We start from the raw sequence: 15,284 nt of genomic DNA, 5'->3' as shown, positions 1-15,284 counted from the left end.
CAGGGAATATTTTCAGGGAAAAGAAAAACAGAAAAATGCCTGTGTAGCCACAGTGTCACAGCATCCAACAATTTCCTTGGACATCTGATAACCTCTAATGTTTTTTCTCAAGCACAAAATGTTGGAGCTATGCTATTATATGATCATCTAAACTCAATGTTTACAAAATTTTCTAGCCTTATTGCTGTGAAAGAAATAAAAATAATGTGAATTCTAGCTATTTTTCAGCCTTAAAAAAAAATATCTCTCCATCATTCACAGGTAAAAGATATATAACAATTACAATAAATATAGGTATCATACATATACACCTGAGATATGGAAGAATCCTTCCAGTAACTATCAATAAGAGCTATGCTCTGAGGTTATAAAAATTTATTTATACATAGCAATAATCAATGTTTCCGGCCTGAAGTGCCCCCAGTTTTGATGAGGTTAAAAGCAAAGTTACCCAAGCATCATGACTGATACCTTAACGGCCAGGTTCAAAGCTACATTTAAACTTTTCCCAGTAAATCCAAAAGTTTTAATTGTTTGTACTTTTCCTGCAATGCCCCTGATAGCACGTGAATTATGGGAATTAGATTCATTATCCTGTTCAGTGGGTAAGTAAGTGTGATTTCAGGTGTTCCAGTCCTCACATAATTGTTACTCTCTCTTTTTGTGACAAAGATTAATTGAAAATGGCAGTGCCGCTAGGGTAGGCATCTATATAATCAAGGCCACTGTCATCTATTCTTGGTGTCATAACCCAGACCACCATTTCACAGGCATCGCTGTGAATACCAAGGAAATGTAACAGTGAAATTTAAGAAGGTTAAGGCAAGAATAGCAGTATATTTGATTTCAAATACTACTACTTGAAGGTTATTTGACCTATTGACTCGTAATAAATTATGTAAAATTGTTTCATGAGTAATAAAGATTTTGTTAAAGCAGTTCTAAAGGTTATCCCCTTGATTATTTTTTTTAAGAACTCAAAGCCTCTTTTTTTTGTCCTAAACTTTCATTAACTGCAAAATATTTTAACCAATTTGGTGATGACATGAGCTAAGAAACCTTGCTGTGAGATTTCACAACAGAGCACAACACAATGGCTAAGGAAAACAATGGTTGTGGTAACCCAGAGAGAAATATGTTATTTGCATCAGTTTATCACCATACCAAGATGCAACTTATATATTACTGCTGTAACAGGACATGATTGATGTAATCACAAATGACCTATCACAACCTGAAGTCACAAAGTGTTTTTTAAAATTGCTTCTGAAAAGCATTAATGGGAAAAAACACACAGATCTGACACTTGACATCTCCTGGGCTACTTTAAAAGAGGAAAAAAAAAAAAAAAGAAAAGTAAAATATTTGTGCTCAAATTATTCTGCTCTCTCATTTTTTGTTCTTCATTTATTTTCTCTCCTCTTCAGTTAGTGCAAAAGATATACGCTTAAAATGTCGCTACTAAAGGCAGCAGCAAAACTCCCATTAACAGCAGTATGCGCAGGCTCCAAGTAAATCACTTGCAGTTGGCAATATAACAAGACAGAACTTCTGATTAGCATGTCACAAGTTCTAATATTATTTTGAGTTGAGTGAAATATAGATATATACCATTATAGATTAACATCTGACCAAGCATAGTCAGTTTGCTAAAATTTTAGAAACCCATCCATCGTACAGATGGTCCTCAGGATCTGGTCTGTCCTTTCATCTCCTTCCACATGGAGTCAGCTGTGTGATACCACCGTTGGAGACTTTGGAGAAGACTAGTTTGTCACAAACAGAAAATGACTACAACCAAGAGACTTGTTTTTAAAAATGACCAAAACTGTAAGAAGGTTACTGAAAACATAGTGTTGAGACATGCCAGACGGGATAAAAAACCACTTCAATCTCCTATGAATACCAGATTTTACAAAATCATACTTTTTTTCTGGTTAGCAATCCAACTGTGAATGTTTTGCTTTTATGAAATATCCAAACCCAGATAGGCACTGCGTCCAGTTTGGACCAGCTTGAATCTTGATCTATCACCACTTTGTCCTCCACCACCAGCACAGGGGTTTCTCCAAAGCCAGTTTTATTCAGGGTCAGATTTACCAGGAAGAACATGCAGCTACAGAAGCCCCATGTAGCCACATCTGGTGCAGACCAGACTCCTAGTCACCACACAGAAGGCAGCTACTCCTCAGTCATCACCCGGCTTCCTGAGGAGTGCTCTGTGTGTATAAAAATTACGGAATGGTACGTGGCCAGCCTAGCAGCTATCAAGTCTCTGCTCAGAGAAAGCAGAGAAATATTTTCTGCATAGAAAATACTTCCTGAGCTGCAAAACTTGGATGGGAATTTATAGCTACAAAGCTCCTGATGTACAAACCAAGCCAGAAAGAAAAGCTGTTCAAACCTACACTGAGATCCCACCTCCGTACACTGCTAGCCAAGGAAGGGCCCTTCATGCCAAGTTCACATTTCCTAACCAGTAACTTACCCCACTCCCCTCAGCCATAGTAAATATGATGTTTGTATTGATCAGAATATTTCTAAATATTTCTTTCAACTGTTTGATCTTCTGCAATTGAAAATTGCACATCATAGTTTAGTTGTCGTAGAAACTGTTTACTTTTTAACTTGCAAATTATTTCATTGAGAAAAAATAGGTGCACAATTCATTCTTAAGCAAGAGAAAAAAAGCAATGAAAATAGTTTGTTTTAAATAGGCTGTCTCAGCACTTCTTGAAAAAGAACAGAAAATCCTGGGTTTATAGAGGTATATTAATTTAAAAAATATAAAGTGGAACATACAGAGAAGTCAGTCATATGCAGATTTACTTTCATGTAGAGTTAAATTTTAACTCTTAAAAAGACTCCGCAGAAGCTTTTTAAAGGTTAGGGAAGTTTTGGTAGCATGGGCACATTTACTGGAAATTCTAAAACTTGCATTTTCCCTATATAAGACTTAGAAGCTTTTCATAGAATTCCCTAATGCATAGTCATTCTTACCCTTCGTTCAAATTCAGAGCAGGTAGTAAAAATTGAAAAATAATTTAGAAATCCCAAATCTATTTCCAGAGATCAGTTCTTCAACTCAGTGACGAAATACAGCATAAACAATCTGCAAATCAGCATTCATGAAAAGAGAACGGTTAGTGTGAAAGAATCACTTGTGCAAACACTTGCTTTCCCATTCAGTTGCTGCCTAGGATAAAGCCTATCATTGGTATTTCTGTGAACAAGGAATGATTCTCTATGTACAAACAGTGTGTCTTAAAAAATAGCCTGATTTTCAGAAAGTATTTGTCCTCCTTGCTGTTGAAGGAAGAGAAGGGAAGCCAGCCTCTTTTAACATATGACAGCTGGGCGCTCCCAAAGTAGAGGAACTGATTTTTCTAAAAAACATCGACCTGAAATGAATGCTCGTACTTTCTGCCCCTCAGCCTGAGACTCTGGCTCCTCCATCCATTACAGTCCCTTTCCACAATATTCTAGAGAGGAAGGTCTTCCTTTACAGCACTGATTTGGTTTCAGGACCATTACACCCAGGCACAGCAAAAGCATTTGGAATATTTAAGAAACCTTCAAATGAAGTCGCTAGAGCAGAGCTTGCAATCTCCTGTTAAACCACCTATGCCATCTGTCCAGAATTTCCTCAAGAAATTACTATGAAAACATACAACCAAGAACTTAACAGCATCCCCAGATTTCTTTGTAGATGTGTTCTTAATGTTCAGGATAATTATCTTCTCAACAAGAGTCAGTAATAATCACAGACTTTTTCTTAGGTAATTTAAGGACTTTATAAGTGGTGAAGACATTTCAGGGTCTTGGTGTCTACACAGATGAAAGCCATGATCACAGAAAACTCTTACAAATATCTCTTCAGGGAAAATGAGAAGAATTTGCTATGTTTACCAAATAATTTAGCAGCTGCATTCCCTCTTTTTTTTTCAGGGAAAGGAATAGGTATGTTTTGGCAGAGACGCACAGTATTGACTCAGTCGTGCTTTGCCTAACAAGCTTCTGGGTGTCAGGATGAGCAGCTGCAGCCTCCCTTGACTTCTCACCTGGGGTCACCCCTGGGGCTCAGCATCCTGACTGCCTCCACTCAGCACCCACGTTATGCCTCAGCAGTAGATAGCGACACAGTATGGATTACAACCATGGCAGCATGCCAGGCTTCCCCAGCTGTGGTTTCCATCATGTGCGTCCGCTGTGATCTAGTTACATTGACGCAACTGCACTTACATAAGATGGGCTTTCTTGGAAGAAAAAGATCAACAGTCTCTCAGCAGAGACAGCAGCATTCCAAAATATTGGCAAAATATTGCAGGTGGCAAGTAATGTTTGCTGAACTCATTTGACATCTGCCTGAAAATTGCCCATGAGCAGTTAGCAAGATTCTCAAATGGGTTCATTATCCGGAGGATTATTCTTGATGTGCAGTCAGCTCGTAAAAGGTTTGCTGCGAATACTCACAGTCTCCATCAGGTCAATTACTTACAGAAGTTACACAGTACTACTTTCTGTGCTTTAACTGGGTGGCTTCTCTGGCTCACACAGCATAAGCTGTGAACAGCACAATTAAGTGCACAACTTTGAGTCACAAAATGGAAACACAATGCTAAATATTTGCTTTTTACAATCATCAACCCTAGCAAAGCTTCCGCCTCTGATTACTTACAGTATGATAGCCAGGTTGGGGAAAAGGACAGATTGAATTAAAACATTTTTAAAAACAAGGATCCCAAGAGCTTAACATTGCTGCTCCCCTGCTAAAAAGCTTTCTTTCACCCCACAGAACAAAGGCCACACTTCCCTTTGCCAGTGTCCCCAGATGTGACATATCCTATCCCAACAGACAAAATCCAAAGCTGATAAAAGCTTTCTGCTCTCCCTGTGACAGCCCTGCTGTTAGAGGGTCTTCATATTTCAACAATAAATTCAAGAACATCATGGCAAAACTTAAAAAAAAAGGCAACCAAAAACAAACTGAAAAAACTTAAAGTGATAATGTACTGAATCCAGTATCAGGGTTAGAAATACAGTATGTTAATGATTTTGCTATACAATTTAATATTTAAGGCAGCTTTTGATATATGTACTATTTACTAGGTTAAAAATGTTCTGAAGAACTTCTGGGAAACTGCTACAGGAATCACAATAACATGTAGGCATTGAAGTGCTTTCAGTTGTTATTTAGATGAAAATAGTAACCTTAATTCACATACTTTATTGCTTCTCTTTTCCAAGTGAGTAATTAACACAAAAGTTTTAACTCTTTAATTTAAGCACATTAATTTTACACTCTGATTTCATTTCTTGTAATTCACATCCTTGATATTCTGCGTATTGGATGGCTGCAGAGGTCAGACTCAGGTCACAACATATGACAAGGAAAAGGTTTGCTGTCACAGGCTTTGATACTGTGAATAAATTTGCAAGATAGCTCTAACATAGGAGTAACTCTAGGAAAGCCTGAGTTTGTTTAGGTCCTTGATGAATCAGCATCATACTTAATAACAGAACTCCTCAATCTCTGAAATTCTTCACTGCTTAATCATCACAAAATACATATTTCACTGCTTAGTTCATGTTTCCCTGCCTAATCAAACTATGTATTCTCTTGCTTGCACAAGCTAAACATTATTGGAATTAGTGTGCAGGAACAATGTTATCAGCATTAATTTGTAGGAGCATTTGCCCTATGGCCAGAAAGGGCATACATGACACAGCTACTTATCTAGCCCCTTCTGCAATCCTACAGAGAGTAAGAGAGAGCAGTCCTGAACATGACAATAATTTCAGTCAAAATAGCAGGCCAAGAATCTTCAGAAAATTTTGCTTTGTATTTGCACTATTTGCCAATTTTGTTTGTGCTATTTTTTTCTGAATACGTTCCTCTCATACAGCACAAACCTCAGGTAAAGCAGGAATGTGAACTTTAATCTTCACATTTTCACCTTGTAGCAGAGTGGGAATAACAGAACCCATCACAGGAAATCAGGGAGCTCTCTTATTCTTTTTCCTCTCGATCTTCTCCCAAAATAAGTAAATCTAAATTTTCACTTGTCAGGAAAACTACAGCCAGTTCACTCTTAACCCCTACACCTGCAGTTTGCACAAAAATTACCACTGGGATGGTGTAAAACACTCCAAGCTGAAGAACACAATCTAATCTCTTGTTTTCTTTAAGAAAAACAAAACAAACAAACAGAAAACCCCAACAAACCAAACAAACCTAAACACACAACAGCAAAAGATAAACTTATTTCAAGAGAGAGATATCCAAGGGCCAACATAAGTAATATTCATCCTGGATAGTTATCTGTAGATTTCATAACTGAGCAAAAAGTTCCCTACAATAGCTTGGAATCTTTTTTCAATATAGTGTAGGGCTTTTGTTGCTTCTAATCCTTTCAGAGCACACAGGATCAGACATCACAGCCATGACATCGCTGGACTGAAAAGCTATTTTATGTAGTTTGTCAGAAGCGCTCGTTAGAATTCTCCTTTCCCTCAGTAATCTGCATGGTATTCATGGTAACAAATGCACCTGTCTTTAATAAAGAAAAGCTGTAGAATATACACATTTAGAGAATGCAATATATAGTTTCCTAAAATAATTCATTATATGTAAAATACTAGAGGTATTTGTGACACCTTAATGCTGGAGTCCATTAAATACTCTGACCTACATAGCTCTCAGTCTACAATGCCAATCCGTGACTGCTGTATTTTTTTATTAACATAGTCTTCTAGACATTACACTGTCATGTTTTCTTTACATTATGGCATTTCACGCTTGCTGTTTTTCCCTGATGGAGTTTCCAGTGGGGGCAGTTATCTGAGATTCACAATGAAGCCAGAAAGAAAACCAACCTACCAGATCAGGGATGTGTTTTGCCTGTCTCAGAACTGTGTCCCAGTAACCCCAGTGGGTTGTTACAGCAGGACAGATCCCCTCTCCAGACACGTATATATTTATCATAACTGTATTTATTTACAAGGATATACGTGCGTGCACCAAGATCATTGTGCTCTGCAGCCCTACAGGGCAATTACAGACTTCACTTAAATATACTGCACCCAAACATTTATTGCTGCTGCTGGATGGGAAAAGATCGCAAACCCCCAGTCCTGTGACAAGGAGGGAAAGAGATCACAGTCAACCTCTACCTCATGAAATTGCCCCAGTTACAGGGCAAAACTGACTGAAACTGCTGAAGCTGTGAGACAGGCCACAAATTCACATTATCCCATTTTGTGGAAGTGGAGAGGGGTATGCAGGTTCTTCTCATTAAATAAAAGTGCACGTAACGAAGACTGGCAGGACAGCGGTAACTATAAGAATCTCTAAAAAGGTTATACTCTGTACATATTTAAGCAAATGTTCAGATTGTTTTTCTGCTGGGTTGTTGTTGGTGGTTTTTTTTTCACTTCAGTGTGAAACAGCGAGAGAGGGTAACAGTCCTTTAACTCTGATAACCTGCATGAAGGGGGGCTCTGTCTGCACAAACCTAAAGCAATAGATCACCTGGCAGGAGACCCTGCCACAGGGCCACACTCTCGTCTGCTTTTGGAGAAAGGAAAAAGGGACCATACATATCCAGCACGGGGGAGGCACGGGCTCCTCAAAAAGCATTTTGATGTAATCCAAGCAATGTGTCAAAACAGTGTGGAAACAGAAAGAACATTTCTAAGACAGGGCTTCTGTCTTTTTCTCTGAATCCATATATGCTTTGTTCTATCCAAAGTAAATATTAAATATCTCAAAGACTCATGTAAAGCTCATCTGTTGCATGCTGCTACTATCCTTTAGCTCTGAAGTAATGCAATGGTAAAACCCAGGCATGTGGAGCCTATAGGCACTCTGGTACGCCTTGGAGGAGTCAGCACTTATCTGGCAGGCTTAATGCAGCTTGTCTCGTTTCCATGAAATGATGATAAACAGAACTGGTTCCCAGGAAATGTGTAAGAACAAAGGAAGCTTCAAGGCTGTCACATTCCCTGGATCCAGGGAAACCTCAAAGCTCCCCGGTGCTGGAGGCAGGACTGGTGCAGCAGCAAAGGGCTGCCAACGCAGGAACCCTGGCCAGCTAGGCAAGTACTCTGCAGGCCAGCCAGGGAAGTGACACTGTTAATAGGCTGCCATTGTGATTTATTTTACATGGTATACAAATGATGTTTGCTCATTAAAAGTAAAGACTGTTTTGGGGGGCGAGGAGAAGGAAGCCAACAAGAATAACCAAACTGTGTTAATTTATTTCTAGACTTTTATGGAGTCTACTCGGACGCTGATCTTTACATGGGTAAGACCCCATATGTATCTCTCTCCTGTACCTTTTCCAATCAGTTCCATTCTGTCTATTTTCCACCAAAGCATGCTCATTAGCAGGACAGACATTAACAAAGTTTAGACCAAATGAGATCTCTAAGTATTCATATGCATAGGTGCCACTGATGTTAATAATCCTAAGATAAAAGTATATTATTTTTCATTCTTTTAATAATTTTAAAATATTCCATGCCATATTTTAAGAGGTTATCCAGAAAAAAAATGGTAAGAAGCAAGAAAATGCTAGAAATCAGAAAATTATTGTCATAGACCTTTAAGATTACCTAAATAGTCAACATGCTATCCACTCTTAACTTTTGTAATATATTATCATCTTTGAGAAATTATCAATCATAAAAGCATTCAGTTATACTGCTATATTTTAGTAGACTATCTTACATTGTGGTACCTCATGAGAAAAAAAAAGGATATCCAAGAAATGCATTAAGACACTTAGCTCATTAATGGCCAGTCATATTTGAGCTCGGGTTTTTTGCCCTAGGCTTTTAGCAATGGAAAATTTGTCTTCATATTTTTCAGAAATAACAGAAAATTCCAAGAAATGGAAGCCGCTGCTAGTAAAAGAAGAAAAGCTAAGTATCATCAGGGTTAATAGGTCCTATTTGAGATCCATGAATGATTACAGAATTACTTTTCTATATCGAACTTTCAAGTCTCAATAATATGCTGCCTCTCTGGGACATAGGTGCATTCATGGTACGAAGGCTATTTATTCATCACATGGAATAGAAGAGCTAGAGGAACAATGGCTTCAAAGGTCTCATGCTTATACCTTTTGACAGTAGTTTGTTGGGCAAGCGCTCTTTGGTACTTAAGTATAACTCGTCCTACTTCTTCCTACACTGGCCACAGACAGCTTAGTAGCATATCCATAGCCAGAAAAAACGTTTCCTTTGGCAACATAAGAACTCGACCTATAAATCCACATTCCTTTGACTTTCTTATCAATGAACCAAACAAATGTGAGAAGAGCGTCCCTTTCTTGGTCATTCTTATCAGCACAACTCACAAAGAGTTCGATGCAAGGCAAGCCATTCGAGAAACATGGGGAGATGAAAACAACTTTAAAGGAATTAAAATCGCCACGTTATTTCTTCTCGGAAAAAATGCAGATCCTGTGTTAAATCAGATGGTAGAGCAAGAAAGCCAAATTTTTCACGACATTATTGTGGAGGATTTTATTGACTCTTATCATAACCTCACTCTGAAAACGTTGATGGGGATGAGGTGGGTAGCAACGTTTTGTTCAAAAGCAAAGTACGTTATGAAGACAGACAGTGATATTTTTGTAAATATGGATAATCTTATTTATAAGCTGCTCAAACCTAACACCAAGCCAAGGAGAAGGTACTTCACTGGATATGTTATAAACGGAGGACCAATAAGAGATGTTCGCAGTAAGTGGTACATGCCGAGAGATTTGTATCCTGACAGCAATTACCCACCCTTCTGTTCAGGCACTGGCTACATTTTTTCAGCTGATGTAGCAGAACTGATTTACAAAACCTCCCTTCATACCAGACTTCTTCATCTTGAAGACGTGTACGTTGGACTCTGTCTTCGGAAGCTGGGCATTCACCCCTTCCAAAACAGTGGCTTCAACCACTGGAAAATGGCTTACAGTTTGTGTAGGTACCGCAGGGTGATCACAGTGCACCAGATAACACCAGAAGAAATGCACAGAATTTGGAATGACATGTCCAGCAAGAAACATCTTAGATGTTAAGATTTTTACAAATGTAAATACCTTTTTTTAAATCTTGGTTTAGTCTGGTTATTTTTTGACAAAGTGATCTGCTGATTTACAGTTTAAACTGTGGGATATCAACTGTGAGAGGATTTTTTTAATGACTGATTTTTCATTCTCATTTTGACTACTGGTTTACAGACTTCAAGGTCTTTTCGTAAGGACATTACACCAACCAAAAGGATCTAGACTCAACTCTCAGATTTTGTGTGTTATCCTCTTATCAACATACCAGCTCCTGCATTTGTAAGTAAAAGGACAGTAATAAACTACTATGAGCTGCTTAACAGTTCATGCCCCAGTCTGAGATAAGACTCAGGCCCGAAGAAATGAAGAATTACAAACACATGTTTATTCCTTTTTTGACACCCTACAACCACCTCTATTTAGAGCTTTGTTAATAAATTGAGCAGTATATATTTGCACTGACCTTATACTCTTATCTTGACATGTATATTTTATAGTACAACGTGTACAATTCCCAAACAACTTACTGATGGTATAATAGTAGAATTTAGACAGGTAAGAACATCAAAGTCTCATAGGCCTTAGAATCAAACCCACACACTGAAGTATATTTTTATCCACCAAATGGTATACCATTAAATTATTTTAGAAGATACCCCACATTTCTTTCCACTGCCTAAAATAACCCCTGAAAGATCTAACACAATTCTTAAATGAAGTCAAATCTGTAAGAGAAATAAGATAGGGGAGTTGTATGAAAATCTATCTTTAAAATACATGAGAAAAGTATGACTATCTTTTAATTTCAAAGCAAGTGCAATGTTTCTCATGAGTGTCAGTGGAACTCTTCATTAAGTGTCTTGCATAGCAAAATATAATTATATTGAATGATAAAAGTGTTAATAAGCAGAATATTTCTTCAGCATCAGTCAGTGCACTATTTACCTAAAAAGAGTAACACAAAAGCAGCTTTTTAAGGGTAAGCTTTACTTCTTGCTACAATACATATATGAATGAGATTTTACTAAATTTGTAATGGTGTAGAAAAGTAGAATTTTGTCCAATAAAAGAATGCAATCAATTTTCTGTTCATTAGGCAACAGAGTACATAACAGTTACATGCAACTTTCACAGCAAATAGAGGGCTTTTAAGAATCACCTTTTAAAGAAAAACAAATCCAAGCCTTTGTTTACAAATCTGCAGCTCCCAAGTTACTCATCAGAGTCAATAGTCACTGAGCTCCTGCTCAAGAGATCCCCAGAGCACGCGACAGAAATCAAATACACAATATTTTATTTGTTTCATAATGTGCTTATGTGTTTTGAATATGAATGTTATGAAATGTCATGAAAATTATTTCCTGGGAAATTCTTCAATAATTCAAGCCATCACTATTCAGCACCGCCTTCTAACAAAGAGCTAAAATATCACATTGCTCAGCAAATAACTTGGAATGAAGAATTCATAGGCAAGTTACAAAGATACAAGACTCACCAAATATATTATTAGCTGTAGATTACTCACACTGTCCACAGCACACACAAAAGTCTTATTCATTTCAGCTGGTGTTACGTGTAACATGAAAAACTGTTAAGTCTGTACATTATTCAGGATGTCTATAAAGTTGTCAGAAATTAACTGAATAAGGATTTAAAGGAAAATGCTGACTTGATTTTGCCATAGGTGTACATAGCACTTTACAACAGCAACGGGGGAATGAAGATGCTACCCCAAAAAGGTCTGCAGTTTCATGACAAATTGTTAGCCTTATTCACAGATGCAGCACTACCGTTTTGAAAGGAACTACTAAGTAAGGTAAAGTATACATGGCCTTCAAGCCACAAGCAGTAGTTGTCTCAAATCTACTTCAGATCTAAAGGTGAAGCTACACAACAGACAGCCCAGGAGTTACTGCTCATCAACAGGAGCTTGTGCACCCTTCAAAAATGAAAATCAGTGATTTTATACTCTTGCAGCATAATTAAGAATTATCCTTTCCTTGTTGGCCTAATCCTTGTTAAAGTTGCCTTTGCTTCCTGTCAAACTCAGAACTCCAGCTAAACAAGGTCCAACTAATTGCATTGATGAATATAACACACATGCACACGCTGATTGGGTGAAGGTCAGCTTTCCTACCCAAGCTCCAGAATATGCTTTTTTTAGGAAGGGAAACAAGGGTGGAATTCATCCTCAGCCCTTGGGTAAATCAGACAGCATGGGTGCGATCCTACCGGGAACACACTCTGTAATAATTTCAACCCACAGGCTGCAGTCATTTCTGCTATCCCTCTGCACTGTGTGGTAATTTGGCGTTTCTGAATCCACAACCGAATGGATTTGGTGGCCTTACTACTTCTGCTGATGCTTCTGTGGCCTTTGGCTAGTAACCAAGAGGGCAGCAGGGCTCCCAATCCAGATACTCAGGGCTTGAGTAGCATGGTAACCTTGAATTCTCCCAGTACAAGCAGACTGCATTAATGATTGGAAGGTACACCTTGAAAATAGTATCTGAAAAATGTATTTCCTACCTTTTATAAATAGATAGATCTTTGACAGACATGTAAATGTTCATCTTGAAACTGATGTACATATTTCTAAAGCATTTTCTTCTGTATTCAGCTGTATATATGTGTAGAGTCTGCTTGCTACGTAGTATTCTGTTATGCATGGAGCTGAGTTAGACATTATATTTGTCCAGTGTTTCAAGAGCCTTAAGCATGTGTGCCCTAACTTTCGAATGTACAACAATTTTTTTTTCTTTTATTGTCAAGTGAATTTAAAAGAACACAACAAAAGCCTAATTTTCTACTTCTATTAGTTTTCTGATGCTAGACTTCACTAGCTTGTTACACTTACACAACAGATTTATTACTTTCTCTCTGCTCAGAAATTGCAGTATTGCAACCTGGAGCTAGAAAGGGAGCAATACATCTATTCACAGGAACAACTTACTGTCCCTTCCACTCAGTAGTATTTGTGCCACATGGGGTACTGCTAACAAACAAGTGTTCGCATTAGGCTTCCTTTAATCAAAAGAAATACTTATGTTACTTAAGTTCATTTTACTTCACTGGGCATGGGACAAACAACAACTTGGTTAAAACATGCTGGCTTCTAGTCACTTCAAAACTGTGACTATAATCACATTTTTATTCCAAAATGTGAACAAAGCACATTCAGCAAAGAAGCTAGGCGGGAAACAACTCTCTTTAGGAGGTGTTTCTCACAAAAGCATTTTTTTTCTAAAACTGTGAGAGTATTTAAACAGAAGTCTCAAGGTTCATTTTCCATCTTTCCTAATATTAAGTTTCAATTTCAATTCTTTATTGAGACTTCTTTTTTTGGTCTTTATAATGTAGATGGCAATTTGTAAATGAAGAGTGTAATTAACTAGAAAAGCTTGTCAACAGTAACCGAAATTTAGGTGTATCATTATATATGACTGGCTGTACTTATGTATTTATTTGTCTAAATTGTATATATTGTTTTATCTATAGTGTCTGTAGGAGTGCATTCTTTTAGATTAAAGTATTATTTACAGTTTTGTGGGATTGCCGGCAAAGCTGCTAATCAAGATACTATTTTTTTGTATCTATGTCAAATAATAAAAAAATTAAGAACAAAATCAAGTCAAAAATTGAAAGTGTCCTGTAAGTTTTCTTCTTCACTTCTTTCTAGAAATGTAAATGGTATTATCTGAAAACACAATACCAGTGAATAGGCTTTTTGTTATAAAGAAGAATATTGAGCTGAAAAAGCAGATTTAAAAAAATAATTGGAAAAAACAAAAAACTACTTTTATTCATTATTTGTGCAACAACTTCATCAAGCTGCTGGTGTCCACACTGATCAAGTGTTCTAGCTGATGTGACACCAAAGACTTAAAAGAGCCATGGCAGTATCTGGCAAACTAGCAGGTGGGTTCATCGTCTGCTTTGCCCTATTCAGCTGCTTTGGTACCCCCAGCTAACGAGACCAAAGTCTGGCAGTTCTAAGGTGGCAAATCGGTTTGACTTTTTTGGCCCTGCAACACGATCCTTCCGCTGCCTCCATGGTACCTTAATGCTTATGTTTGTGGCCATCAAAAGGTACACACAGTAGAAAAAGAGAAAGCACGGATGTCGCAAAACCCACATCTCATAAAACCACAGTAAACTCACATTGAAGCTGCTGTGTGACCGCCAGGACGGTGCTCATACAGAGGGAAGGGGACCTCCCCTGGCCCATTAGAGCCACACACTGACCCTGACAGAAAAGGCTACTTTTTCTTCCCCAGGCCCCCTGAAAGCATCAGGAAATAAATGAAGCAGCACAGTCTGGACACACCCAGATTATCCAGTTAGTCTCATGTAGTGTTTGCCTCCCAATATCAAGATGCTGTTTGTCTGGTAGGAAGGCCTGGGCAACCTTAGGGTCTTCACATCAAAATAAAAACACGGAAGGACAAAAAAGCAGGACAGAGTCCCTTCTATTGTAAGAACTAGTCAGCATAATTCCCCTCTTTCCATTCTCCCCTTTGCCATTTCCTATGTAGAATGAAATACCTAACCTCTTTGACCACTGGTTTCAGAGCTCAGTAATGCAAGTTCATTCATGAAATTGAGAGGAAAATAACACGCGCTCCTGAGAAGATACGTAGCTTTTGCAACCAAAGTGTATTTTCTTTGGGTCACCTGTTTCAGAAGCAGCTGAAGCCTGCGACAGAGTCCTCAGGCATCCCGGGAGTGTCTGCAGCAATGCAGTAACCTTACAAATCGTAACAAGATGCTTTAAAACAACTAAGAGTTTCACATACAGTAAAAACCCCTCCAAACATTTCCATTTGTCTCTCATTTTCACCATAGCAGCCCAAGTCTAATTGCAACACTTACATCGTGTTTAATTAACACACAGCTTGGAGATATAGAGATATTAGCACTAGTAGGATGGATTTCATGTAGCTTGATTATCTTAATTACAAGCATTCTATTTTCTCATTTACTTAATTGATTGTCATAGATTTTCAAAGAAATTTGCACTGCCCTAAGTGAAAACAGTAGTAAAAAAACTTTCTTAAAACTGCTGAAGCTGCCCTATTTAAGCAGCAACATGCCAGAAAAGGAGATCCATATGACATGAAACATTGTACTGCGTAATATCTGCTTACTTTTCTCTTGTTAAAAATAGGAATTTATGAATAGAAGACGAGTCATCTGGGAAAAAAATGAATATGCCTT

At 37.9% G+C, this 15,284-nt stretch overlaps 1 protein-coding gene across 2 annotated transcripts in view; it reads left to right on the top strand.

Annotated features, from left to right (window-relative positions):
- The window catches only part of B3GALT1 (beta-1,3-galactosyltransferase 1), a 210,967-nt gene extending 197,277 nt beyond the window's left edge, over positions 1–13,690 (top strand). For both annotated transcript variants that reach the window (XM_055813076.1, XM_055813078.1), the window contains 2 exons: positions 8,268–8,306; positions 8,873–13,690. In XM_055813076.1, coding sequence (XP_055669051.1) covers positions 9,099–10,079 — 981 coding nt within the window. In that variant the 5' untranslated portion in view covers positions 8,268–8,306; positions 8,873–9,098 and the 3' untranslated portion in view covers positions 10,080–13,690. The remainder of the gene's footprint in view (positions 1–8,267; positions 8,307–8,872) is intronic.
- The last annotated feature ends 1,594 nt before the right edge of the window (positions 13,691–15,284 follow it).

Source organism: Falco peregrinus, chromosome 8 (assembly GCF_023634155.1).
Source record: "Falco peregrinus isolate bFalPer1 chromosome 8, bFalPer1.pri, whole genome shotgun sequence".
Taxonomy (NCBI): domain Eukaryota; kingdom Metazoa; phylum Chordata; class Aves; order Falconiformes; family Falconidae; genus Falco; species Falco peregrinus.
Note: the sequence above shows the minus strand (reverse complement) of the source record. Positions and strands in the feature narration are given on the sequence as shown.